This window comes from Vanacampus margaritifer, chromosome 16 (genome assembly GCF_051991255.1).
Source record: "Vanacampus margaritifer isolate UIUO_Vmar chromosome 16, RoL_Vmar_1.0, whole genome shotgun sequence".
Classification (NCBI taxonomy): domain Eukaryota; kingdom Metazoa; phylum Chordata; class Actinopteri; order Syngnathiformes; family Syngnathidae; genus Vanacampus; species Vanacampus margaritifer.
In genome coordinates, this window is record NC_135447.1 from 4,846,316 (window position 1) to 4,871,527 (window position 25,212).

The 25,212-nt window shown below is 36.6% G+C and overlaps 3 protein-coding genes across 16 annotated transcripts in view; 2 read left to right on the forward strand and 1 right to left on the reverse strand.

Moving 5' to 3' along the window:
- The window catches only part of camkk1a (calcium/calmodulin-dependent protein kinase kinase 1, alpha a), a 48,373-nt gene extending 43,956 nt beyond the window's left edge, over positions 1–4,417 (forward strand). For both annotated transcript variants that reach the window (XM_077547045.1, XM_077547046.1), the window contains one exon: positions 1,363–4,417. In XM_077547045.1, coding sequence (XP_077403171.1) covers positions 1,363–1,435 — 73 coding nt within the window. In that variant the 3' untranslated portion in view covers positions 1,436–4,417. The remainder of the gene's footprint in view (positions 1–1,362) is intronic.
- Positions 914–23,330, reverse strand: p2rx1 (purinergic receptor P2X, ligand-gated ion channel, 1). Of its 10 annotated transcripts, none has more exons than XM_077547049.1 (14): positions 23,040–23,330; positions 17,622–17,766; positions 13,496–13,567; positions 12,641–12,698; positions 11,604–11,691; positions 11,445–11,525; positions 8,930–9,071; positions 7,883–8,028; positions 7,710–7,800; positions 7,209–7,274; positions 7,026–7,121; positions 6,675–6,767; positions 6,505–6,549; positions 4,426–5,689 (listed from the first exon to the last, which is right to left on the reverse strand). In XM_077547049.1, exons 1-14 carry the CDS (start codon positions 23,174–23,176, stop codon positions 5,624–5,626), a joined length of 1,326 nt encoding a protein of 441 aa, XP_077403175.1. In that variant the 5' UTR covers positions 23,177–23,330; the 3' UTR covers positions 4,426–5,623. The 10 variants fall into 10 exon arrangements, with proteins under 10 accessions (XP_077403177.1, XP_077403175.1, XP_077403178.1 ...); XM_077547052.1 differs by having other exon boundaries at positions 4,426–5,629; positions 6,514–6,549; positions 12,629–12,698; XM_077547050.1 differs by having other exon boundaries at positions 4,426–5,629; positions 12,629–12,698.
- dhx33 (DEAH (Asp-Glu-Ala-His) box polypeptide 33) overlaps positions 8,332–25,212 on the forward strand; it is a 29,267-nt gene continuing 12,386 nt past the window's right edge. For 2 of the 4 annotated variants that reach the window (XM_077547041.1, XM_077547043.1), the window contains exons 1-3: positions 8,408–8,552; positions 9,175–9,299; positions 11,062–11,141. The gene's annotated coding sequence lies outside the window, so the exon portion shown is untranslated. The other 2 variants (XM_077547042.1, XM_077547044.1) reach the window with 2 other exon arrangements.

Genomic DNA, 25,212 nt, shown 5'->3' on the forward strand with positions numbered 1-25,212 from the left:
GCTGGAATAGCAGCAGTCAGCAAATATCTACAAATCAAAAATTGTCACCAAAAGTAAAAAAGATAAATTAAATAAAGTGATTGTCCATCTATATGTTTATGGAAGCCCATTCCCTGTTTTGTTTTTTTGTTTTTTTACTGCTTTAAAAAAATATATATATATATATATGTGTATATATATATATATACAGTATATAGTTGAAGACCTTTTAGATCAGACCTCCATGCGGCATGCACAAGCCATCCATTGTCAAGCCTGAAATAGTTTACATAAGGGGTGTCAAACGGGCCGGATTTAAACCCCTTTGCGGGCCTATTTTGTAAAATAAAACAAATTTAAAATAAAAAAGTCACATACGCTTTAGTTTCACCAGTACGGTATTGACAGTTGAATATATCAGGTCAAAAAAGATTGCCTTTATTTTATATTATATATAAAATGTATTTATGTAAAATGAAGTCTCTTCAGACATATATATATATATATATATATATATATATATATATATATATATATATATATGACCCATGTATCCCAATATGTCATTTTTCCTTAAAATTGCGTGAGATTAGTGTCAATTTCCTATTCTCCTAATTCCTAATTTCTAGTTCCTGATCATAAAACGGCCACAAGATGGTGGCCCGGTACTGTTACCAACCGCTGTCGCAAGAACCGATACTTTGAAATAAGGCCTGTTATCGGCCCATTACGTGGAATCAGTACTCGCCCTTCCCTGATAAAAACACTGTTCATGATTCAGAGTGGAATATTTCATGTTTTTGTTTATTTGTTGATGATTTTAATTTAGAATACAGGATTACATAAGAAACTTATCAAAATGATTGCATAGACAGAAATGAAGTCGCTGCTATGTGAAAACCACTTATGTCTATTTTTGTCTTCTTTTTTTTTTAAATTAAAATCTAAAGAGAAATGGACAAGTGTTTTTCACATAGCAGCGACGATAATACGAGTTTCACTATTTAAATAGAAATTCAAATTAAAACAAACTATTCCAGAACATTGTATCAAATGCAATATGATTGACACCACTTTTCTAATGAGCTCATTAGATTGCGCAGGTGTACCTAATGTTGTGGCAGGTGAATGTAGTCTGTCCAACATCGCCTGGACCGGCCTCTGCTTGCCTCCATCTTGGGGCCGTTCAGCCGCTGTGCTTTCCCACCTCTGACTTTCTTTTGTCATCTTCCGCTGCTGACATGAATGTTGCCAGATGTCGTCCTTGTGTATTTAAGGCCCATCCTTAATGGACGTCTTTCCGCCGGTTGCCCTGTTTCCATTTGCAGCGCGCTGTTAGATGCCTTTTATATTGACCTTCCTTCCCTTGAATGGTTCTTACAGAAAGAGCAGCACGGGTGACGGGCCCAGGGAAGGAGAGCTGGAGGACCTGCACGAAGATGAACCCTCCTCTTGAGTCATTTTTTTCTTTTTTTTTAATCTTCAACTTCTTTTCCCCTTCCTTTTGCTTCAACCACTGTGCGCTTGCCACTTCATGTTGTACGCAGCAAACAGGCATGGAAGGTCAATGTTTTGCTTTTTATACTCAGGCTTGCTTTTTTTGCACTTATCGTCTCCCCCCTTTTTTTACCCATTTTCTGTTTTTATAGTCTGTTATGGGGAAAAGTCGAAGACTGGAACTTGGCTTCTAGTTTTGGCCAATTATGGCTTATTTTATTCTTTTATGTAGATGTGTGAAGGTCTTACGGGGTTATTCCCACAATCCTATATTACTCGTTTCTATGTTGCCTTCACTGCCCTGAAGCCTGTGACATTTTTTTCCACAAAGTCAAATGATAACATCACATAGAAAGCAGTGTTTCACTTGAACACAAGTTTTCGCACTTGAGCCTTTTATGACAAGAAGAGTCTCTTCAAATGCTGCTGTAACGTACTTCAGATTTCACATTTGGACAATGACGAGAGTTTTGCTTGATTTTGCTGTCATGCACCCCCATCGCTGATTTGAATTGAAACAATCCAGTTGTGATTGAAGTGGAGACTTTTAGAAAAATATTCATCTTGCCATTTAGGGATTACAGATGATTTATGCAGAGGAGCTGAATTTGCATTTTAACTCATTCACTGCCATTGACGGCTATAAACGTCGAAAATTCATTTGAACTATTTCTTTTAGGTAAACTTTTTTTTTTTCACTTTTGTTAACAAGAGTGTGAAAACCTAGATTTTTTTTAAGTCAAGCGATTAATTATTATTATTATTTTAATTAATCACCTGATGCGATTTAAAAAAGAAAAAATTATCAAAAATTAGGGGAATCAGGCGATTAAAATTTGTAATTGTAATTAATCGCATGACTTCAGTAGTTAACTCACGATTAATCACAAATGTTTTATCTGTTCTAAATGTACAATAAAAAAAAGTAGGTTTTCATACACTAGTTGACAAAAATGTGGAAAAAAATGTTAAACTAATAGAAATAGTCCAAATACATTTTTGACGTCTATAGCCGTCATTGGCAGTGAATAAGTTAATACCTGAATTTAAAAAAAAAAATCACTTGCAGTAGGGAGGGATAGGCCCGATTATCAGCCGTTTTCCGAATCTGAAGGCTTATAAAGCTTGTATCTCACATTTGATTGTTGGTGTTCTGCTGCCATTCAGGGTGAAAACTTTTTCCCAAACCGTATTCTGATGTTGTTGGTTATTTTTTTTCTATCCTCTCTTGGAATTCAGCTGAAATGATCCGTAATGTTTTTCATTGGCATTTCAATGTCGCCATTGGGCCGAGTCTGCCAAGAGCGGCGTTCCCGTATTCACTACAAGAGGAACGCTCCACTTCAGCATGCCCTCGATTGGTCGCACTCTCGGCTCCTCCAGTAAAAGATGACAAGGGATTAGAATGGATGTTGGAGGCTGTTCTACATACTGTAGATTAATTCAGCGTGCTTTGAAAGTGTTGACGGAAATTCTGAATGCTGCCGACAGCCTGACCGCTATTGAATCAAGGGAGAATGTTACTTTTGTTTTCAAAGGAGCTATTTAGTATTCTTAATCTATCTTAATGTGCAATTATTCCAAAACGTGTCAGCATTAAACAGCCGAAATGTTGCTGTATCTTAAAGTACTGATGAGGGGAACTTTCAATGAAGGGCTTTTAGCGTTCTAATGACGTGATCTATTGCGTTTTTGTATGCAAAACGTTCAATGTGAATACTTTTTTTTTTTTTTTTAAACATGTTATGTGTTTGTGCAGCTAACGTTTTTATCCGAACTGTCAGGCTGCTCATCGTGTGATCCGCGCTTTGGTCATCAACCATCCAAGGTAACACACTGCTTGCACTTTACCTTACTGGTGTAAATATGTGACTTTTCCATGAGCAACCTGCTACGTCCGCAATACATGTGCAAGACGACGAGTCATAGTGTGCATTCCCTTTAAAAAAAAAAAATATCATCGACGCTTTAACTAATTTATTTGCTTTTGACAGTTGTGTGCTAATATTTAAAGTTTTCCGATGCTAATAAGTAACTTTGTAATGAACTACGGAAGCATACCTGACGTGCATAAGTTATAAACTTTTCATTCTTCTGCGAAGCATGCGTCAGTAAAAGTATATAATAAAAGAGGCCTTGGGAAAGCGCTACATGTAATTCTATAAACCCTTGCGGTGTTATGCAACTCCAAAATAAAGGAAAAAAACCTGCGTGTTTGCTTTTTTTTTTTTTTTTTTTTTTTTTGCCGCGTCCTTTGTTTATACAAGTTGTGATTCTTGCGGGAATGCTACTGTGATACATGTTTTTGTACGCAGCCGCATCTTATGCATAAAGTAGTTCATGTGTTCGTACATAGAAAAAAAGCAAATGCGTCCCGGCGTGGCGAAAAACTGCTTTCGGAAGAGAAATGCTTAAACATGGCTGCTGCAATTGTTGCACTGGAATCGATTTTGGGTTCAAGCAAAAGTGTCGAAATAGGAGCTCGCTGATGTGTCATTTTAAACACGTCGGAGGCGTGTACCGCGTTGTTTTGCAAATGTCTTCATGTACGGTGCTTAACGCATTTGTTAGATCACCTGCCATGAAAACGAAAAGCCAGCATTGTGAAGTATTTTTTTTATTTATTTAAGTAAACAATTCCTAACTGTGGTTAGAATGTCCGCCTCCACAGTCGAGACGTCCCGGGTTTATTGAAGACTAAAATTGTCCATGAGTGTAAATTTGAGCTTCTATATAGCGCTGTGTTACATAAACCTACAGATTCATTTTGGTAGCAGGTTAGCGGTCTAATACATTTGTTAAGCACTGCATGTTGCGTGGACACTCATGTGGTCACATTGTAAATATGTACTTTATACAGTATATATGTAAACAAAGCTATTTTTGCATGCCTTTTTGTACACTTTGATTTGAGAAACAAGAATAAAAAATAAAAAAAAAGAAACAATCCGAAGTTTTTGCTTTATTGACCAATGATACTTTGGCATCAATGTTTTGTGTAATTCCATTAGGATCATAAAGTTCACACAGGGATCAATTGGCGTGACAGCAGGATATTCACATTTACAGTGTAATTCTTTGCGTTGACAAATGACACTTGACAGGTAAGTGATTGCACTACGCACAACACAACTGACGTGAATGGAGGACCAAAAATGGCGAAATGAAAAATAAATTAAAAAAGTGAGAATAAAAATGGATATAAAAATTGTAATTCAAAAATTAAAGATAAATGGAAATACAAACAACAAAAATATATATACATAAATAAATATAAGTGTAATTATTTTATTTTTTTTGAAAAACAAGGATTCAAAATCTAAAAATAAATATAGATATAAATGTGGAAAGACATACAAAAATAAATAGAATGAAATGTAGAATTAAAAATTCATTTCGATAACATTTCATGATGGATTTCATGCTGACAGCCCAAAATAAATATGAGAGCAGCGCCTTTTTATTTATTTTATTATAATTATTTTTGCATTATTTCCACGTTTATTTCTATAATTTATTTATTATTATTATTTTATTATTTTGTATTTATATATATATATATATATATATATATATATATATATATATATAGTTGTTCATATTTCCATTTAGATTTATTTTTTGTATTTAATTTTTGAATTATATTTTTACATTTGTTTTTAATTTCACATTTTTTAAAATTTATTATTCATTTTTTTGGGCATTTTTAGTCCTCCATTGGATCGTTCCCTCCACCCATAGAGACACTCACTTTTTTTTTAGGTACACCTCCACAATCAAATTCCAGTACAACAGACAATTTCTGTGTTCGCAAAGAATCGAACTATTATGTCGCTTGTAGTCGGTCCACAGGGGTGTTCAACATTTCATCATTCATGAATTCAATCATGAGTGCTTTATATTGTACTTATATATTATGACCTCATTTAGCTTGATGGGAACTCTTTGAGGACGCTGCATAGTGTAAACTGCAATTTAATCCATTTGTTTACGTTTGTTTGTTTACATGGGGTGATGATGCTCACTCAGGTCGAAGAGATTGCCCTTTTCAGATTGAGAAGCTGTGTTGACCTTTTTATGTCTTTTTGAAGGTTCCACCACATCACATAATGCAGCGCAGCCCCTTCTGGGAAATTCCTCTCCGTCGTCACTTCTGCATGGGAATATTAGCAGAGGTAGTGGACAATATTACTGGTTCAACATTGAATTTTTCCTGTAAAATATAAATTTTGAATAATTGAAAACGGCACACAAAATAGTTTCCCCTTTTTTTTTTTTTAATTAACTTGCATAGCAAATTAACTATTGATTAACTATAAAATTGTCTTTACCAAAATGTATTATTTTGGATTAGAAAGGGAATTTTTCTTCCTCCTTTTTTTTTTAAACGTCCTGTCATCATCTGCAGTAGGGGTGTGAATTGCCTAGTGCCTTTCAATTCGTATCACGATTCATAGGTCACGATTGGATTCGATACCGATTAATCCCGATGCGAATCTATGAACTGATTTTTGAGATTTTTTATTTATTTTATTTTTACTCAAATTTAGAAAATACTAATCAGTAAACTTGTTCATGTACACTGTAAGATTTGTATGAAAATGTATTTATTTATCTGAAAATTCAGGCTTATAACTGAGCCACTGCATTTAACAAACAGGACAGCACTGAAATAAAATATTAAGGCTTATTTTGTTCCATTAATATAACATTCTTCCGTGCTTAATGTGTGAATACTAACCCTAAGTAAAATGTTTTGTTGGATATTCCCATAAAAAATTGATGTTTAAAAATCGATTCGGTCGCATATCGAATCGATTCGAGAATTGCGCGCTGTAATATCGCGATATAATGCCGGATCGATTTTTTCTAACACCCCTAATCTGCAGAGGTTGAAAAAAAGTAGCAATCTTATTTTAATAGTATATGTACATATTATCTCTTCAAATTTAAATGGGAAGTTGACTTTCGATTTTGGTTTCCTTAATTTAAATTGTGACCAAAAAGGGCAAGAAAGCAATTCCTTACTTTGGATACCTCTGTCTCTGTACTGCCTGCTTCTGAATCAGGGTCCTGCATCACAGAAGCACAAAATGGCCTGTTCATTAAGAAGATCACTCAAGGGGGTGTGAGTAAACTCACGTCACGTAAACATGACAGGTACGTTATAGTACATGAGACATCTACTCTCGACTCACATTTGAGCGAGCAGTGTCTTGGCCTGGTCTTGCTTTCGCTTCATTGGCGTAATAGACGCTGCTCGTGTCTAAAGCGAGCGACTCGCTGTCATGCTGTGAATACAAAATGTCCTGCCTGGTTCAGTGATAGAGAGCAAGCTGTCTGGGTGATATATTTGTGGGGATGGGCTTTCCTTCTCTCGGACTAGTGCATTACGTTGCATTGTGCTGTTGTTGTGTTTCAAATGCGTGGTCAATGTAATCGATGTTGATCCTCTCCTAAGTGGACGGTTCATGTTCGGTTCTCTGCCGCCATCTCGCGGTCAAACTAACAAATGCAGCATGAAAACGTTGACCGTTCATGAGGCTTACCTGTCCATGCGTGTCGGTGTATTTGAATTTCATGTTCTTGTAAAATTTTCTTTTGGGGAGCAAATACAGCAGCACCAAGTCACAGACAACCGTAGCCTGGAAATTGAATTGAAAATACTGTATGAGATCTCTTCATTAAAAGCATTTAAGGAAAGAAAATAAGAAGAGTCGACACCAACATACCACTCCAAAAATGCCCACGCCGGAGCCTATTGCTGTTAATGTTGGGATGATATCAAATTTTCTGGCCTGTCAATACAAACAAAGAATGTTTAAGATTTAAGGAAGTAAAACATGTATTTTGAGACAAACGTGCATATTTTAGTCATGTGAGAGGAAGCAGATTTTTTTTTATTGTTATAGAAAACTCATTCCAAAGCCTTTGAGAAATTTAAAGGTTGGTTTGTTTTTATCACTGCATATAATGCCCAGGCCTCGTGTTTTTCACATGATCGAATTGTCAATATTCCATTTATTACCAATCCGTTACAAAATGGTATTCATGACCTTAATATATGGAGTTTTCAGATTGCCCCTGATTCTGACACTTCTGGAAACTGTCGATTTCATGAATACCTGTGGTAAAGGTTAGCATTTCCTATTGAGTTCAGTAGATTGTGAAGGTGTACTTAATGGATTGGTCAGTGTTGTGTTTATACTTACACAATTAGTATATTGACTTACCAGTGATTGCACAATGATATCTATCCTGATGCCAAACACTTTTAGTAAGGTTCTTTTCGGTTCCTTGTCCTCCATATAATGTTTTGCGAACCTGAAACAGTTGCAGAAAGGACATTACATCTCATGTAAAAAAAAAAAAAAGGGCAGAGTTACATTATTCTCTTTCATTGAACCTGAAGTTGTAGCCGACTGATGCTCTGGCTTTGTCTGTCTCTGCAGGGTTTCCATACAATCCATGAAAGTTGTATGTTGGTTTACAGTATTTCACATCAATATCAAAGTTGCATGTCCAGTCAACCACGATGCCAATGGACCCTCCCTTTTCAAAGTAGCACATCATGAGCGATAGAAACATACAAGAAAAGCATTTTGTTAGCAACATAATAAATAAATAAATAATAAATCCGTGTTTTTGTTTGTTTGTTTGGGCACTTCGACATGGTCACCAGGAGTGAGGATCGAACTCACAATCTCACAGATGGTAGACGACCAACTGGTGGTCCTTAATTATCCATCCATTCATTTTAATTTTTGTTTTGAAAATAAAAATAAAAATGTTTTGGGCCTCCTGTTGCGAAATCATTGAAAATCGTAATACCCGTTTTAACCACAGGGTGGCAGACATCGCTCACCAGCGCGTAATTGTGAAGAAGAGCGTGTCGACCGCCACAACGCCGATCTCAAAAGTACGTAAACAATTTTATTTTTCTTCACGGCGTCAACAGTTCCTTTCACGGGAATTTAGTAAAATTAAGTTCTCCAAAAACATGAATGAATTAAACGCTTAAATGTGTTGCAAACGCTTGTGGCGGTTTAATTCGACAAACTGGTGACATCACACGGGTGAGTGAGCCATCTTGTTATTTTGGGGATTTGAAGAATATTCAGGAAAACCTAACGTTAAAATATCTGAGGTTTTCGTACAAAGAGAGCTCTTTGATTTTGTACACATATTTTGTCCTTACTAGAAAACGCATCTAGTTAGGAAGTGTGCCTTACTTATCACTTAATCGCCCAATCCCTGGTCTAAATGTTATTTCGGTAGATTTGATTGTATTGTTACACATCGCAATATTCTGTGGGTCTTGAAAGATAATTCAAAAAATGCTCTGAAACGACTGGCAGTGAGTTAATAGGTTCTGGCTTTAAATGTACAACCCTCCACAAAATTTTGTGTCATTTTCTTGTCCTTCATATCCAATCCTTCATGTTCAACTCACCTCTTTGGCAATGGTTTCAAAATTAAAACCAGACTCCTTGACAATGTCTCCCAGTCTGAATATGGGACAGAGTGGAGAATCTCTTGTGTTGTGGAGACATGTGCGGATATATTTTTCATCAATGCCCTCGACTAGGTTGTTCCTGCAAACACCACAGCGACATCAGAATTTTTTTTATTGTGTTTTCCTGTACTGTATGTTCTATTAGAAGGCCATTCATCCATTTTCTATACCGCCTGTTGTAGGGTCACAGAGTGAGCTGAAGCCTGTCCTTCCTGTCTATGGGCGAGAAGGGATTTTAGTCCACGCGGCACAGAAAAGGCGATCATCCGTGTGCAGTTAGCCCAAGAACAATTCTGCCTTTGCAAATGTAAATGTTTTTTGTTGATTGGATGAATTATTTATTTGTTCATGTGTTTCATGTAGGCCTCTATTTTGTCACGTCTTGTCTTTGTTAGGTTTTCATTTCATTCGTTCTCGTCAGACCGGTCCCTTGTATCTGCCAGTCCCTCAGCCACTTGTCTTGTTCAGGTCTTCCTCGTTGTCTTCTCAGTTTTATTGTTCCCTATGCTTTCTTTCTACCTTTGTTGGTTCAATGCTTCTGTTTCTGTCGTCACTCCTGATTTCCTGCATCATGTCATTTCCTTTTGTGAATTTTGGTTTGTTTAGTTGTTAATTTTGTATTTTCATTCTTCCATGATTGTTTATTTTTTTTTAGATTTCTCCCTTTTTTTTTTTAAGATTTCTCCTACTGCCCAGTCATGCCTCTCTGCTTTTTGTTAATTTTGTATTTTCATTCTTCCACGATCCTTATTTTATTTATTTTTTGTATTTTTTTTTTTTAGATTTCTCCTACTGCCCAGTCATGCCTCTCTGCTTTTTGTTAATTTTGTATTTTCATTCTTCCACGATCCTTGTTTTATTTTTTTAGATTTCTCCTGCTGCCCAGTCATGCCTCTCTGCTTTTTGTTAATTTTATATTTTCATTCTTCCACGATCCTTGTTTTATTTATTTTTTGTATTTTTTTTTAGATTTCTCCTGCTGCCCAGTCATGCCTCTCTGCTTTTTGTTAATTTTGTATTTTCATTCTTCCACGATCCTTGTTTTATTTATTTTTTGTATTTTTTTTTTTTAGATTTCTCCTACTGCCCAGTCATGCCTCTCTGCTTTTTGTTAATTTTGTATTTTCATTCTTCCACGATCCTTGTTTTATTTTTTTAGATTTCTCCTGCTGCCCAGTCATGCCTCTCTGCTTTTTGTTAATTTTATATTTTCATTCTTCCACGATCCTTGTTTTATTTATTTTTTGTATTTTTTTTTAGATTTCTCCTGCTGCCCAGTCATGCCTCTCTGCTTTTTGTTAATTTTGTATTTTCATTCTTCCACGATCCTTGTTTTATTTATTTTTTGTATTTTTTTTTAGATTTCTCCTGCTGCCCAGTCATGCCTCTCTGCTTTTTGTTAATTTTGTATTTTCATTCTTCCACGATCCTTGTTTTATTTATTTTTTGTATTTTTTTTTTTTAGATTTCTCCTACTGCCCAGTCATGCCTCTCTGCTTTTTGTTAATTTTGTATTTTCATTCTTCCACGATCCTTGTTTTATTTTTTTAGATTTCTCCTGCTGCCCAGTCATGCCTCTCTGCTTTTTGTTAATTTTATATTTTCATTCTTCCACGATCCTTGTTTTATTTATTTTTTGTATTTTTTTTTAGATTTCTCCTGCTGCCCAGTCATGCCTCTCTGCTTTTTGTTAATTTTGTATTTTCATTCTTCCACGATCCTTGTTTTATTTATTTTTTGTATTTTTTTTTTTTAGATTTCTCCTACTGCCCAGTCATGCCTCTCTGCTTTTTGTTAATTTTGTATTTTCATTCTTCCACGATCCTTGTTTTATTTTTTAATTTTTTAATTTTTTTAGATTTCTCCTGCTGCCCAGTCATGCCTCTCTGCTTTTTGTTAATTTTATATTTTCATTCTTCCATGATTGTTTTTTTTTTTTTTTAGATTTCTCCCTTTTTTTTTTTAAAGATTTCTCCTACTGCCCAGTCATGCCGCTCTGCTTTTTGTTAATTTTGTATTTTCATTCTTCCACGATCCTTGTTTTATTTTTTATTTTTTTATTTTTTTAGATTTCTCCTGCTGCCCAGTCTTGCCTCTCTGTTTTCCTGCACTTGGGTGCTCCAACTCCAAGAAAACCAATTTCCTGAGAGTAAGTTTATACAAAACCGAGCATTTATTTATTTGTTTTTTATTTTTTATTTTATTTTATTTATTTTATTTATTTTGCAATTATATGGCATTGCATTGTTTTATAATTGAAACGTACTTTTGCCTATAATGAAACTAAAAAAGCCAACCCATGTACTGTAATATAAACATCTACCAGTAGGGTGTGGTGCTTATTCTTATAATTGGTTCTGTCATGTATTAATAACTAATTAAGTGCTGTTATTTTATGACAAACAATGCATTAACATGGCATAAAAAAAAATTCTTAATCAAATATTTATACCTTGTCACCCCAAATATGGGGAATGTAACAGAGTTCTTGATGAATAGTGTGTAGTTCTCTGCAGACATCAACAAGGGAGGGCTGGATGGAAACAAGAAATGGGGCAACTTGAGTTTTTTGTACGTACAGCCTCAACAAAAGTGACGAATAGTAACTTACTCTGGTATTTTGAGGTCATTCTCAATCGGACACCAAGCCAGAACCTCGCAAGTCTTTGTTGTATTATCGCACACGCCAGTCAGACGTCCTTAAAAGACAAAGACAGTAGCCTATAGAATCCATCATCACCGCAGCGCTAAGCAGGCACATTTTATTTTGAGCGGGGGGGGGTGAAGAACATGCCACTCCAAACATTTCCTGCTTCCACTTTTGATCTACTTATCTTTAATTAGCATCAACAGCAGCAAGCAAAATGTGAAGCAAAGCAGATGCTGAATTTGCCGTTTCCCTTATCGCTCCCTGATGTGATTTCTCTATCCGTACCATGGAAGAGTTCACAGACAGTTTCCTAGAAGGCATTTGGTCACTCGGCACAAGCCGACAACCCCGCTATCTTACTAGTTCTAGTGACGCGGCGACACTCTGAGTGGCGCCTCGAGGTAAACTTGATTGCACGCATTCAAGCGATGTCTAACTTCTGTTTGATGTGGCATCGTGCAGAGGACATGAACAGTTACATGTTGAAGGATGGAGGACAATAATTATGCGTGACTATCTTTGAACTGAGTGACAATTCGGATTTTGGGCCTATAGTAAAATAGCTTTGTTTTAGTGCCTCAATGTCAGCTCATACAGAGCACTAATATTGACACTGAGCTACGTTTGTGTTTACTTGCTCGACACAAAGCTGAGAAGTAAGACAAGATGGAAGCATACACAATGTCCATCGGCAAAAAGGAGGGATCAGATGTTTGCCAATGATGAATCCTTTTTGCATGAGTTATCTTATAGAGGTTTTCGTTAGCCACAGCCCATTTTGCAAACACAAGGCTGGTGACCTCGTTATCATTATAAGAATCACCATGTCATCAAAGGGCTATGAGAAGTTTGAGGAAGACTATAAGTCTGCGGCCAAGTCAAATACGAGAAGAATTTTTTTTTTGGAAAAAAAGCTCCACAGGAAGATAGACGGTTGTTCAGTGAGGACTAGCGCGGTCACACACTGTCGGGCCGTCAGGATTTACCATGTCCCGTACGTTTGAAAGTCCCTCCTTCGCAGTCCACGTCTGAGCTACAGTTGTGCTTGCCTGGGAGCTGTTAGAAATAAGGAACCAGGGTTATTATTATTATTATTGTTTTTTTTTTAATAGTAGTAAGAAAAAGAAAGGCAATACACAGTGGAACCTCCAAAGCTTCTCTGGTTATTTTCAAGGTTGTGTTGCCATTGTGTTTTAAGCCCCCCCCCCCCCCCCCCAAAAAAAAAAATGTCAATAAAAATTAAGAGATGTTTTTGTCATTTTTAAACAAACTAGAAAAATCTATTAAGATACAGTGCATTGTAAAAAAATTAAATAAATAACAATAAAAAAAAAATTAAAAATTTAAGGCAAATCTAAAAAAAAATTGAGTTGGGAGGACCCCAAGTCAACATTTTTTCCCACCCTATCACTCTCAGCTCTCCCTGACCGATTTGCATAGATAAATACGGTGCCTTCCTAAACTGACCGTATAGATGGTAGCGTAAGTAGTAAAATACCTGGTTTATTACTGGAACATATCTTATACCACTCAAAACCTTACCAACACTATTTTCATTACCAGTCCCTTATTTAAAAACATTTTTAGCTCAATTTTGTTGTTTGATAGGAGATAGTTGACTATTTCTCTTAATCTAGGAAAGTTTCAGGTGGTCACAGCCAAGCTGCTACTGACAAGCTAACCGACAGAATGCCCATTCCCAAAAGTGTTTTGCTTCCCTATCACAAATGTGGGAATGAAATTGCGTTAAAATTGATCTTGCCTTGCTGAGAGATGAGCAACCCCTAAACCGTAATCCCTCACTTATCTGTTTTGTTTTACGATGAATGTTAAGACAAGAGGGGCTTACATACCTCAGGACACTTTCCCATCTTTTGACCTTCAGTTATAATGTAGTTAGTCATCACCACAAATGAGGAATCTCCCTGTGGTTTACAATCAGAAGACACATATTGAGCAGTATATTTAAAAAAAAAAAAAAAAACAGCCAATCAGAGGCGAGGTGTGGTGACCATGTGATTCAATAGCTGGACAAAATGGCAGCCTACAAGAGCCAAAGTAAGAAAATTGGGAACCAAACATTTGTTGGACAATGTTTATTGTTCGTTCATAGTGTGGACACCTAATCCTAAAAAAAATGCAAACTTGGTGTTTTGTGATTTTTGCAAACAAATTTTTGAAGATGTTACTATTGTAAGCAAGGCTTTTAGCATTGGCATATTTGTCAACGGGATTGTTGGGTCTCTCGCAAGTTTGTTCTGAAAAAAGTCTTTCACTATTGCCAATCCTATATTTTGTTTTGTTTTTTTGCCACTTTTGTGGAACTCATAATAGTTCAATTGGAAATGATATTCTAATAATCAAGCTGCTTTGGTCCCCAACCCTGGTCCTCAGGGACCGGTATCCAGCCTGTTTTTCCATGTCTCCCACAGCCAACACAGGTGGAGATCGTTATCAGCCTTCTCCTAGAGATTGCTGATTAGCTGATGATATGAATCACCTGTGTTGGCTGTGGGAGACATGGGAAACCAGGCTGGATACCGGTCCCTGAGGACCAGGGTTGGGGACCTCTGCTCTAAACAGCTTAAAGATTTTTTGGGCTCATTCATGATCAACAATTGACTATCAAACCTTTCCATTTTTTTGGTGGTGCTTTCAATACAACATCTTTCGGTCTTTAGCAGGTCAAATGTAAGTGTGGACGTGATTTACAGAGTGTAAAAACATCCACATCTTGCCCTGATGAACTTTTGTGCAGGTTTGCCAAATAGCCAGTGGCGTTTTTTTGGTCGTCGATGCACAATGAACGACCTCCAAATCACTTTGGTTGCTCCTTTTCGTGAAATTGGCAGACACAACGTTTGTGAGTGCAATTTACTGCTGCCTTCATGTCACATCAGCAATGATGACGATATCAAGACGTAAATACTTGGAAAACTGCCTGACACGCCCAATAATGCAATACTAATGTTACGTCAACCTGCCAAGTGACGACAGCTAGAAACTAGCCGATTGCTGTAATCCTTATATGTAAGTAATTAGCCTCTCTGTTGCAATACGTTTGGAAAACATGTTTGTTGTGTTAAAATGTCCATTTGGAATTACACAAAAAATATAGCATTTACAATTTTGGAATTACAGACATTTAGAGTACCTCAATTTTTTTAATAAATAACAGCCCAGCTTCATGATCTTTCCTGAGCAATTCTAATTTACTGGTTTGTTCGTGTTTGTGAATTTGGCAGACCACATTGTGCCTCGCTGGGCCTACCAATTTTGATTTACAGCACCCCTGGTGGACCTGAGAATTATGGTGACGAGACCTTAGACCAGCTAAAACAGGTCTAAGTTGTGGCACAGGTGGTGTAATTCGATTTTGGTGCATTTAATCCAGGCGCAGGAAGACAGATTCCGCACTCCGTTGATAAATGTGTGCTGGATGTCATCATCTTTCATTCGTAGATATCAATGCCAATCCACTCGTAGAAGTCTGCTTGCAGTTCCTTCGAAACGTACTTCGACCTTTTTTTTTATGGACTCCAGTGAGTCTATTTCTGCTTCCGCAATGTCAAAGACATTGTGTGGTCTTTCCAGCGCTGAATTTAAAAGGAAATGAGTGGAGCCGTTTTCATTGGCCAGGAATTTTGTTGCGTTCTGTCTGCCTATGCCAGTCTCGGAGAATACTAAAACAAAGAAAACTCCGTTATTGTTTTTCATATAAATATATAACACTGTAAAAAGAGAATTGTTGAACCAACTTTAATACAATTGCTTCAATTGGTAACACACGATTGAATGAAGTTCATCCAAAGTGATATTTTAAATTAAATCAATCCAAAGTGAATATATTAAGTTTAATTAATTATGAGTTCATTAAACTTAATATATTCACTTTGGATGAACTTAATTCAATCGCGTGTTACCATTTGAAGCAATTTTATGAAGTGGGTCAACAATTCTCTGATTAATCCTAAATTGGTTCAACAATTCTCTTTTTAGAGTGTAGCTTTGTATATATAGATATTGATCATCTATCTACCTCATGTTTTTGTACACAACCTGATATAGTACAAATACCTATTAAACGCCTTCTTAAGTTTGGAGAATTTTGGAGTTATTTAAAAGTGCCTGCCTGGTGTATGAATCAACCACCTGTGGGGGAATTTATCAAAAGGCTGTTATTAAACTAGCACAGTTCAGCCTTCAGGGGCGGGGGGGCTGTGAGGTAGAATTCAGGAAATCATATTTTTGCAGCGAATATTTTATCTGTTGAAGACGACGCTCGCTGGATCACTTTGCCGATGGCTGTCGAGAGCTTCACCTCTGCTTCGTTTCAAGAGACAGCTAAAAACATGGCTGATCAGTCATCAACACGGTGTACACTCTTAAACAGGCGCGTTATAAAACACACTTTATAAGAAACTGAAAGTTGACTTCATTTCTGTCAACGTCAGTTGAGTGTTTTCCATAAGCCGATCCTCACCTGCTAAACGGTTCACGCCCAACACCTTAAAGCAAGCAAGACAATCACTGAGCCTTTTGTTATTTCTTTCCCAGCGTTAACAGGACCCAGGAACATTTTAGGTCAACAAATATATTTGACGGCGGTCTTTTCATTTATTGACTTGTTTGCTTTGCGCTTTATGGGAAGCATTCGGAGAGCGCTCGATGTGAAACTGAATCTGTGCCCGTCCGGTCAGATGTGTCCTTGTTGATTACATCTGGCATGAAGTCAAGCCGACAATGATGTGTTCCCGTTATATAAACTTTGAACTTGGTCACCACCTGCTCGCCGTGCAGCTTTCTTCTGGAGGCAAATCGTTTGGATGTTGTCAGGCCGATTTAAAAAAAAAAAAAAAAAAAAAAAATCCAGACAGTTTTTTTTTTTTTCAGGAAAGCTCGGTATTTCATTATTATTATTATATTATATTCATTATTATTTCATCGGTAGTTCATTCGATTTGACATCATCATTGCTCTCCTTTTTTTTTTATTAAAAAAAAAAAATTATTTTATTATTATTTTTATTTTTTTTTAATTAAAAAAAAATATATTATTATTATTATTTTTATACATATATATATATATATATATTTTTTTTTTTTTTTTGTATGTGGGTGAGTATGTGTGCGTGCGTGCGTGCGAGCGTGTGTGTATTCATCAGTTCACCTAAAGCCTATTAAAAAAAATCCCATACTAATAATATAATATAATAATAAATTGCCAAATGCAGAAACATCAATGTAAGTTATCACGATGTAGTGGCTCTCGCTAACAGACAGAATTAAGTAACCAGAATTAGGTTAAAAAATTCTATATACGTAGACCATGTTTCTATAAATTTTGATATTTGGTTTTTATTTGAGGCAGATGTTTTTTCCATTAAAATGTGATTTATGAGGAGGTTAGACCATTGGTCGATATTCAGAGTTTGTTTATTTTTCCAGTTAACAAGAATTGTTTTTTTAGCGATAGTAAGGGCTACAAGTGTAGATTGAAATTGTTTATGTGGTAAGTCAGTTGTTGTTAGGTCACCTAGCAAACACAAGTTTGGAGATAAAGGTATCCTACAGTCCAAAATAGCGGAAAGTTTTTCTAAGACTTTAGTCCAGAAATACATAACCGGAGTACATAACCATAAAGCATGAACATAAGTGTCTGTAGTGTTTTGTAAACATTGGAGACAAATGTCGGAGTCTGAGAGTCCCATTTCCTTCATCATATATTGAGTAATGTATGTTCTGTGAATAATTTTATATTGGATAAGTTGTAAATTTGTGTGTTTTGCCATTTTAAATGCGTTTTCACAAACTTGAATCCAAAAGTCAGAAAATCCTGACAGTTTGATGTTATGGCATCAAGAACAATAGCGACTTGAGAAGATAACCCTGATTGACAGCGAGTCACATTGACTGCAAAGGTCAATCTTTATTATTAACATGATTAACGTGATTCGCCATCGGGCATCCGGTGACCAACCTGCGGCGGGAAAACATAGTCGGCCACGTCCCACACTCTCTCCTCTCCGCTCACGTTGGTGTAGCCCACTCCTTTCATTTTGGTGAAGACGGAGCTGACGGCCGCGTCTGTGGACTGGTAGCCTTTCTCATAGATGAACACCCACCTGGACAAGACGCAATCGGTCAGGCCTGTCGCCACCTCCGACTTCAGCTACACCCTTGCCAAGCATTCTGAGCCCACGGGCAAGGACGTGCACCCGTGTAGTGTTGATCTAGACATGCGGCGCTGCTATCTCGCTATGCCAGCAGCACACCTCGCGCATGATTCATTGGAGTTGCGTAATTCCATGGCCGACTACTGGTACTTTAAATGTGGCAATATTCATGACACATTAGCAGCTACCTCTTAAAGTTAGATGCAGGAGTATTTAAACAGTGACATCGGGCTTCTTTTTTATTTTTTTATTTTTTTTATTTTTTTTATTTATTTTTACATCGGGCTTCTTACTGCCTTAACTTTTTGTCTTCGGTCAGTGAAAAAGATCAAGCAACTGATCTGGGCATAGAAGAATATTACATTTATATGCCTTCAAAATGTCCTTTTTTTTAGATTGCTGTTTCAAAGTAGTGTGGAACCAAATCATTCGTAAAGATCTTTCGAACATTTTAGTCATTTCCTTTAGCCGTATTAGTCAAAATGCAGTAGCAGATATAATTGTTAGTATGATGTGTAGTGCCAAATTCCTCTGCAATCTACAACCACAACAAATATATGTAATACATAATCAATTCAAAATTGAGCGTTATTACTTTTGAACAAGCAAAATATTTAAACACTTGTGTTGGACATCATTAGATCTCCCCTTATAGTCGTTGTCAAAACTGACGTAAATTTGGGTCTTGCAAAGTGTTTTTTTTTTTTTTTAACATTCCATATATCTGACAAGAGTGACAAATCATCAAACATATCTAAATAGGTTGGAGTTTCTGGTGGTGTTTTAATTGGAAAACAGTGCATATTATTATATAATATGCGTGTAATATACATTTATTTGTACATATATTAGAGCCGTGCATGAACGAACAGGTAGTGTTTCGGTCGTTCGTTGGAGTGGGCGTGGCAAATCGCTGCCATTGACGGCTATAAACGTCAAAAATGTCATTTGAACTATTTCTATTAGTTTAACATTTTTTTCTACTTTTGTTAACAAGAGTATGAAAACTTACAAAATAAATTATTGTAAATTCAGAACAGATATCAAATGTGTGATTAAACGTGAGTTAACTAGTGAAGTCATGCGATTAATTATGATTACAAATTTTAATCGGCTGATGCCCCAAATTTTAAATAATCTTTTCTTTTTTAATTCATTCACTGCCATTGACGGCTATAAACGTCAAAAATTTCATTTGAACTATTTCTATTAGTTTAACATTTTTTTTCTACTTTTGTTAACAAGAGTATGAAAACTTACCAAATAAATTATTGTAAATTTAGAACAGATATAACATTTGTGATTAAACGTGAGTTAACTAGTGAAGTCGTGCGATTAATTATGATTACAAATTTTAATCGCCTAATGCCCCAAATTTTAAATAATCTTTTCTTTTTTAATTCATTCACTGCCATTGACGGCTATTAACGTCAAAAATTTCATTTGAACTATTTCTATTAGTTTAACATTTTTTTCTACTTTTGTTAACAAGAGTATGAAAACTTACAAAATAAATTATTGTAAATTTAGAACAGATATAAAATTTGTGATTAAACGTGAGTTAACTAGTGAAGTCATGCGATTAATTACGATTACAAATTTTAATCGCCTTATGCCCCAAATTTTAAATAATCTTTTCTTTTTTAATTCATTCATTGCCTTTGACGGCTATAAACGTCAAAAATTTCATTTGAACTATTTCTATTAGTTTAACATTTTTTTCTACTTTTGTTAACAAGAGTATGAAAACTTACAAAATAAATTATTGTAAATTTAGAACAGATATAAAATTTGTGATTAAACGTGAGTTAACTAGTGAAGTCATGCGATTAATTACGATTACAAGTTTTAATCGCCTGATGCCCCAAATTTTAAATAATCTTTTCTTTTTTAATTCATTCACTGCCATTGACGGCTATAAACGTCAAAAATTCATTTGAACTATTTATACTAGTTTAACTTTTTTTTCTACTTTTGTTAACGAGAGTATGAAAACAGAAAATAAATTATTGTTAATTTAGAACAGATATAAAATTTGTGATTAAACGTGAGTTAACTAGTGAAGTCATGCGATTAATTACAATTAAATATTTTAAATGCCTGTCGCCCCTAATGTTTTATCTTTTTTTTTTTAAATGAATTTATGGCAGTGAATGACTTAATAATCGGATCATAATTTGCGGACTCGGGTCAAATGGTGTGCTGTCACAGGAACCGGGTGTTTTGTTTACACGTCGTCTGTTTAACATGAGTGCACTTTTGACAGTCACGGACTCGAACCATGAGGAAACGCCAGTTGACGCATCTTCAAATAAATTGTATATGTTGACCGCTGGGCTCTTTCTTCCCGGTTGTTAGTTCAAACGGCAACAAGTTGCCAAGCTACCGCAAGACAGTTTGAAATGCTACGCCATCATTTAGAATAATAACGTAAAACACGGAATGTGTTCCCTGATGTAGGCGTCATTAGCGAATGGTGATTTTAAGAGTCCAGGCCCTAATATATATGTATATATATAAATGCGCTGTATTATGTTCTATTTTTTTTTTTTTGCATGAATGTTACTACACTGTGTGTGACTATAAATAGTACAGTAACGCTTCTTTTGGGTAAATGAAATTATGTAAAGTTTATATGAAGGAGCAGGCAGTGAACTAGGGCACAATGAAAGCTTGGAAAAGCATGAAAATGGCAGTGGGAAGTGAGATTTGTATCTGCTGCGACAGAAGGAGAACAGCAGCAGAAAAGGAGGCCTCTTGATGTGCTGAGGGCTTTTCTCTCACCAGGCTGCGCTGCCGCGATTACTCGTCATTGTTTTACACATCACCATCTGTCCAACATCTCAAACAATAGATTGTCATTTTTGCCACTTTAAATGTGACATCCAGGGAACTAATTAGTTTTTTTTTTTTTTTTTTTTTTTTTGAAAGCAGTCGTTTACTTCTCCGGCTTCACCCGTGGAGATTACGTTCTCGGTTGAAACACTTTCATGTTGTATTTTAGGAACGATTTATGCAAACGATGTGCGCTCGCTAAACTGTTGAATTTTCATGCACTGGAGGGGGGGGGGGGGGTTCACTGGCGATTGAGAGTACGCATGTTTATGCTTTTCTCAAGAATGTATAGCTATAGTAATTCAAATGAAATCTAGAATATATTCAAAGCCAATCAGCGGTTCAATGATCCCAGATGACGGCGGGCAAATCATAATCACATTGTGAAACCCGGATGCAAAAACAGAGACAAGCCAACTGTTTGGAAGGCGGTGTGAAATGAAAGCCAAATTAAAGTCACCTCTGCTGCTTCCACAAGTTTAAACTCGGAATGATCACTTACGGATTTTCCAAATTTTCTGATGGACAAAAAACAAGCTATAGCATATTTGGTTTTAATGACTGTCAACTTGATAAAACTGTAAGTGCGCATGTATTCATATGCTTTATGTATTATTATTATATATATATATATATATATATATATATATATATATATATATATATATATATGTACTGTACGTGTAGATACTGTATATATGTGCAGTATATACTCTAGAAATATGTATATTTTATTGGCCAATTAATCAAAATATATAATGCATAAAATATATTTTTTTTATCTCAATGCATTTCATTGGGTGTCAATTAAACAGATAGCAGATAGCGAAGGTAAACTGTAAATATATTGTCCAAAAAAATAACTTTCCTTTTTGCTTCCCAGAATGCATTGCGTAGCACGATGCATATAATTACTAAAATTATAAAGGACATTCATCCTTTTCCTATGATTCTGTGTGATACCAGTAGTTGAATGTGTATCATATTTAACACATTAGTTTGATTTATATTGTGTTTATTTTATTATTATTATTTTTTTTTCAACAAACTGTGACTTTGGTTGTGTGTGAAATAGTGACATTCAGGTCAATGCATTGCTTGTAAAAATTAAGAATCACTTTGTTTTGACAAGAAAATACATGGAAGGACTTTATCAGCTACTTTCATTTTATATTCAGTATTTAGGGATGAAAGATTATGGTTTGGATTGATGTATAATGGATGGAGAGTAAATAATGAGACCAGTGTTACTTATGTACAACTGCTGTAAATGTTTAGAGTCCATAAAGGTAAATATAATTTGCAACATCAACAATTGGGCTGTTTTACAAATCGGACTTTTGACGAAAACCAGAAAGTGGAACAATTTGCAATTGATCACTATTTGCTACTGGAATTGAATTATCTCAATTATTATTTTAGTTGCTCATATTTTCTTTGCACCTCTGCAGAGAGAGAGATAAATAAATAAATATGTATATTTATATATATAGTGGTAAAAATTTTCAGGAGTGTCACGCTTGTAAGAAGTATAATAATTGACTGCTAAGAAGAAGAAGAAAAAAAAAGGATGGGAAAAAGACAATTGCTGCAAATGGACCCCGAAACATAGTAGGGACACTTCTGCATGCATGATGAGTATTCTAATCTACTATTTGTCAAAACATTGGATACACATGCTTTCAAATGAACAATTTTTAGGACAAAAAAAAAAAATATATATATATATATATATATATATTGAAAGCAACTACTCAAATACAGTATACTCATTCCACAAATCCAAAGTGACTTTAACTCAAAATGTGGCAATCGAGGGAATAAAGAATTTTAGGCTGAACTGTCGGTCATAACATACAAACACATTAAAAAAAACAACCCGTTGAAGGTGACACTCCTTTGGCAGGGAATTGGGCAGCAGTTGATTGTTATCTATGCTAGCATATGTCCCAACCTGTTCATCAAACAGTTCTTCGGGTTCTCCAGCTTCGAGGCGCGCACACACACTCATCAACACTCACAAGTAACCCCAAACAGCGTAACGCAAATCAACACGCCGTCCTGTCAAGTGGTCAAAAGAGAAAGAAAAACCTCGGAGGTTTTTTTTTAGTGAAGTCGTCATCCAGGACATGTCGGCGCGCGCACTTGTGTGTGCGTGGGTCAGTGCGTCACTCATCATCCTGTACGCTTGTCTCAACTTGAAGCGCTAACGACATGACTCATTGGTCCTTTCTCCTTAGCATCAGACGCATACAAAAAAAATCCAAATACAAGAATTCGTCGATGTGAAATATCAATAGAGTGATTGGGATGAGGAAGCTGTTGGAATTCCAAACAAGCGAAAGCAAACTTCTGTATTGAAAGCAGCCAAGACATCAAAGTCTTACCCGATGATGTAAGCCAAGACCCCCAGCTGGATGAGACGGCACACCACCCCGACCCTCCTGTTCCGGACCAACACCTGGCGCGGGGTCTCATACTCGAAGAAGAAGTCCGAGAGGGCGTTGGTTATTTGGCTCTTCATTTTTTTTTTAGGTGGCCGCCCCACAGAGTAGGGGGGGCTCTTGCACCCAAACTCTTCGGCTCCCCCTTGGGTTGCCTCCCTGGACCAGTGGCTGAGGTCTTCTGCCTCCTCTTCTCTCACAAGGAATGTCTGATGTGCTTCAAGAGAAGTCTTGGCTGACTTCCTCCCTCTCTCTCGTTCGCCCTTCCTCCCTCCCTCCCTCTCTTTTGCTCCTCCAGCCTGTGGATCTTCACATTCGGTCACTGCTTTATCTTCTATTATGTCTCTGTCGCATATTCACAGTGTTGTTTTGAGGGGGAATTCCGTGACTAGTTGCTGCCACGCGCACACACACACAGCACACACTCGAGGCTCTCTTTAAGCAATCAAACCTTATCGTTATCCTCTTGACACCCACTTCCTGCATGCGAGGCGGAGATAGATGCCACAAACTCAAGACAAATACGCATCGCCTGTTTGCCTACCCTGGTGTCACTATTTGCAGACATTAAGCCGACGTTATTATCATCATTTTTTGTGCGGCGGCATCCTGACACGCAACAAATTGTGCTCCCACCTTCCGCGGGGTGCTTTGCATTTATAATTGGAGTGCATGGAAAGTAGTGTAAATAAGAGCTAAGTACAAATTAGGCTTTCCACTTACTGTACATATTACTTGAGAATTTTTTTTTCACTTTTTTTGCAGTTAGCTGGACTTTATTGGTCCTGTAAAGGCGAATGCTCAAGTGTTTTGGACCAAAATGTGCTGCAGGTCATGCGTCCTCCAACTGGATAATGACCCAAAACACCACAGCTAAAAAATATGGTTAGGAACAAAGCATACACTCTAAAAAACAGTTACGTCAAAAATGGACCGATCCTCTACTTAGGTCTATTTAAGCCATCTTTCAAGAAATTGTTTTTTTTAGTGTAACTCGTAAATATTGGTCAGATCCTTTACTTGGGTCAAAAAATGGGGTCATTTCGTATAAAACAACCCAGAAATTTGGGCCAAATTGACCCATAAAGTGGATCGGTCCAATTTTGATCCATAATTGGGTTACTTTGGATCAAACTGTTTTTAGAGTGTACAACCCGTCTGAAGAGCCCTGAACTTGGACCCGCTTAGACGAGGGCATGAATCACTGTTGTATAGATGGTACAAGACATGTCTAGCTCAAGGGCGACTGCCGCCTGTCTGTAGGGTAATGATAGTCATGGTAAATTCATTTTATTTTATTGTATACCAAAGACATTTTGGTTTTCAGATCATCATATGAATGAATATAGAGACTAGTGCGCCTGTTTCTGGCGGCCTGGCTCAGTGGTAGAGTGGTCCTCTCCCATACATGAGGTTGTGGGTTCAATCCCCCCCCCCGGTGACAATGTTGAAGTGTCCTTGGCAAGACACTGAACCCCGATTTGCTTCCAGTGGACCTGGCGGCAGCCGACCACTGGTGTGTGAACGGGTGAATGTGAGGCTACGTAGAGCGCTTTGAGCACTATGGCTAAAAAAGCGCTATATAAATAGTAGTCCATCCATAGTGAGTCTTGTTCCAGATGCACCCATGGAAGACATAACCTTCACCATGATTCAGAGATGAACTTGTGTGTTTTGGATCGTAAACGGACCTTTTCTTTCTCCATACTAATAATGTCTGTTTCAATACTTTTGCTCACTTGAACACCAACCAACCCCCTTTTGCTCTCTCTCTCTTTATCCCCCTTTGGCAGCACCGTCTGGCTGTTCTGATGTTGCTAAGATGGTTTTCATAATTTGTTGCATGAAATTGAATTTGTATAGCTCTATCGGCATATATAAGGGTCAACAAAGGAGTTTAGCCTCCCTCATGAATCTTGATGGGTCAGACTGACATTGGTCGCCGACTCCTTTGCAAGACTGAGAGGTGTGACCTGGAAACGGATTTTTGTGTCAGAAGCATACTGACCACATAAGAATACTCTTTTGCCTGATACAGACCTGATCAATTATAAGGATTCATCAGGCCTATATAGATATATACATCTAACAAAGTACTCTTTTGAATCACACTTAA

What these genes read in the sequence shown, in the direction of transcription:
- p2rx1 (XM_077547048.1), bottom strand. Translation starts at nt 23,176, where the DNA reads ATGAAGAGCCAAATAACCAACGCCCTCTCGGACTTCTTCTTCGAGTAT. An exon ending in TTTCAAACGTACGGGACATG is followed by an intron (nt 11,692 to 12,628) that starts GTAAATCCTGAC and finishes TTGTCTTTTAAG; the next exon opens with GACGTCTGACTGGCGTGTGC. An exon ending in AATGACCTCAAAATACCAGA is followed by an intron (nt 11,526 to 11,603) that starts GTAAGTTACTAT and finishes GTTTCCATCCAG; the next exon opens with CCCTCCCTTGTTGATGTCTG.